The sequence below is a fragment of the Muntiacus reevesi genome, chromosome 17, assembly GCF_963930625.1.
Source record: "Muntiacus reevesi chromosome 17, mMunRee1.1, whole genome shotgun sequence".
Taxonomy (NCBI): domain Eukaryota; kingdom Metazoa; phylum Chordata; class Mammalia; order Artiodactyla; family Cervidae; genus Muntiacus; species Muntiacus reevesi.
Window position 1 is genome coordinate 21,508,843 of NC_089265.1, and position 2,555 is coordinate 21,511,397.

Below are 2,555 nucleotides of genomic sequence, written 5' to 3' on the forward strand. Positions count from 1 at the left end.
GGGTGATTCATGTCAATGGATGGCAAAACCGCTACAATATTGTAAAGTAATTAGCCTCCAATTAAAATAAATAAGTTAATTTACAAAAAAGAGAGGCATAGTGACAACCTAAAAGTTGAGAGTTATGCTTTATTTGGTGGGAATTTGGGAGGCAGTACATCAATTCACCCTGAGAGATTGCTCCAAGGAACTGAGGGGAAGAGTCAGCTTATACAGGAATTTTCAAGAAAGTGGATGTAGTGTGAACATCAAAGTATCTTTGAGAATTAAAGAAAACCAGCTATCTCAACTTATGGAATTCAGCACTTTTCCTATGTATGTGAAGAGCCAAGTGTCTGGGCTCACTGCAAACATTCCTTTCATGCATCTCAGCTCTCCTGGGGCATTTTCCGTTGCACTTTCTTGCATCTTGCATTTTTTCACATCCTGAGTTGCCTTGGGCTAACCTTAGGGAGTAGCTGCAATTTGGTAGCTGTTAGCCCACAGGTGTATTTCCCCTTCCTGAGGGCCCTGGAGGGCTTGGAGACTCTTGACTGTTTATCATCCTGGTTTACTGGTATGGCAGGAAACACTCCACGCCTCAAGACCTTGTGGCCCCAGTGAAATGGAATCTCAGGAACCTGAATGAACGTTCTCTAAAGAACAGAAACAGCAGAGTAGCTCATTCACTCTCGATTACAAGAAGACAAATACAGAAACCAATATGGCCTGAGTGACTCTGAATTCCTATGTGTACGATAAGGATGGAGAAATGCAGTTAAGAATCAAGGGAAAATTATGGGTTTGACATAATCTAAGCAATAGCAATTCTTATCTATATTACACTTAAATTGGTACATAATAACTATGTACAGATCTCTAAGTCTTTACATACTTACATAACTTCAGCCTTTATATAGTTTCTCATTTAATTGATACACATTTACATTGACAAATCCAAATTTTATTGGGAAAATTAAACTTCTACGGTAAAAATTAAGAGTTTAGCTCAACTACATACTCTAGGGCAAAGAGAAAATATCTAAATGACACCACAAAGGGGAAGTGGGAGAGAAATTGTCGGACGAGTACCAACTTCCTATTTAAAAGCCTAGCTTCGAATGATTGTCATCAGACCCCTACCTGACGGTCCCAGCAGACGCCGTCTCCGCCAGGCCAGCAGCAGCCTCATCTTCTCCATGGCCTTCGTGCTCTCTCTACTGATGGCCCTGGTGCTGGTCAGCTATGGCCCGGGAGGATCCTTGGGCTGTGAGCTGTCTCAGTACCATGTGCTGCTTGGCAGGCGGAACCTCAGGCTCCTGGGCCAAATGAAGAGACTCTCCCCTCACTCCTGTCTGCAGGACAGAAAAGACTTCGGTCTTCCCCAGGAGATGGTGGAGGGCAGTCAGCTTCAGAAGGACCAGGCCTTCTCTGTGCTCCACGAGATGCTCCAGCAATGCTTCAACCTCTTCCACACAGAGCGCTCCTCTGCTGCCTCGGACACCACCATCCTGGAGCAGCTCTGCACTGGACTCTATCAGCAGCTGGACGACCTGGATGCCTGCCTGGGGCAGGTGATGGGAGAGAAAGACTCTGACCTGGGAAGGATGGGCCCCACTCTGACCGTGAAGAGGTACTTCCAGGGAATCCATGACTACCTGCAAGAGAAGGAATACAGCGACTGTGCCTGGCAAATCGTCCATTTGGAGATGATGAGAGCTCTCTCTTCAATATCCAGGTTGCAAAAAAGGTTAAGAAAGATGGGTGGAGATCTGAACTCACCTTGAGATGACTCTCACCGACTAAGATGCCACATCACCCTCATACACTCACCTGTGTTCATTTCAGAAGACTCTGATTTCTGCTTTAGCCACCAAATGCATTGAATTCCTTTAGCCGATACTTTGTCAGCAGGAATAAGCAAGTAGCTATAAATGTATTCAGCTGTACGGGCATGAGTCCTTAAGTGATGCCTGCCCTGATGGTATCTGTTGTTGATTTATTATTTCTTCTTGCATCTAACATACGTAAAATATTAGGAAATTTGTAAAGTTACATGTCATCTGTACATCATATTAAAATTGCTAAAACATGTTTACAATTTCGTGTTACTAAATTTGTACTTTGTTCTATTTATGAAGTCAAAGAAAATGAGTTTCTTTACTCAAAAATGAAAATTCACACCCTCATTTTAAAACTTTATTATAGAATGGGTGTTTACATTGATTTATTCATTCGTTCCATTCATATTATTCATATATATTGAGTACCTACATAACAGACTGTGTAATTGTCACCAAGGAATACAAGTGAATAAAGCAAATGTCGTTCCTACTGCATGGACACTCTCAGTCTTACAGAGAAGAGGACATAAAAATAGTATTATTTTCTTTCAATTTTACCAAAGACTGCAAAGAAAAGTAAGGGAAAAGAATGTCCTCACACGGGAAGCTTTAGGTCCAAATGATGCTGGAAAGACAAATAATATTCTATGTCCTTTCTAAGCTACCTGTAGGGCTTCCCTGGTAGCTCAGCTGGTAAAGAATGCGCCTGCAGAGCTGAAGACCCCTGTTCAA

The 2,555-nt window shown here is 42.4% G+C and overlaps 1 protein-coding gene across 1 annotated transcript; it reads left to right on the top strand.

Annotated features, from left to right (window-relative positions):
• Positions 1–1,178: 1,178 nt before the first annotated feature.
• Positions 1,179–1,766, top strand: LOC136148411 (interferon tau). Its single transcript, XM_065907941.1, has one exon. The coding sequence runs from the start codon at positions 1,179–1,181 to the stop codon at positions 1,764–1,766; it is 588 nt and encodes a 195-aa protein (XP_065764013.1).
• Positions 1,767–2,555: the final 789 nt, after the last annotated feature.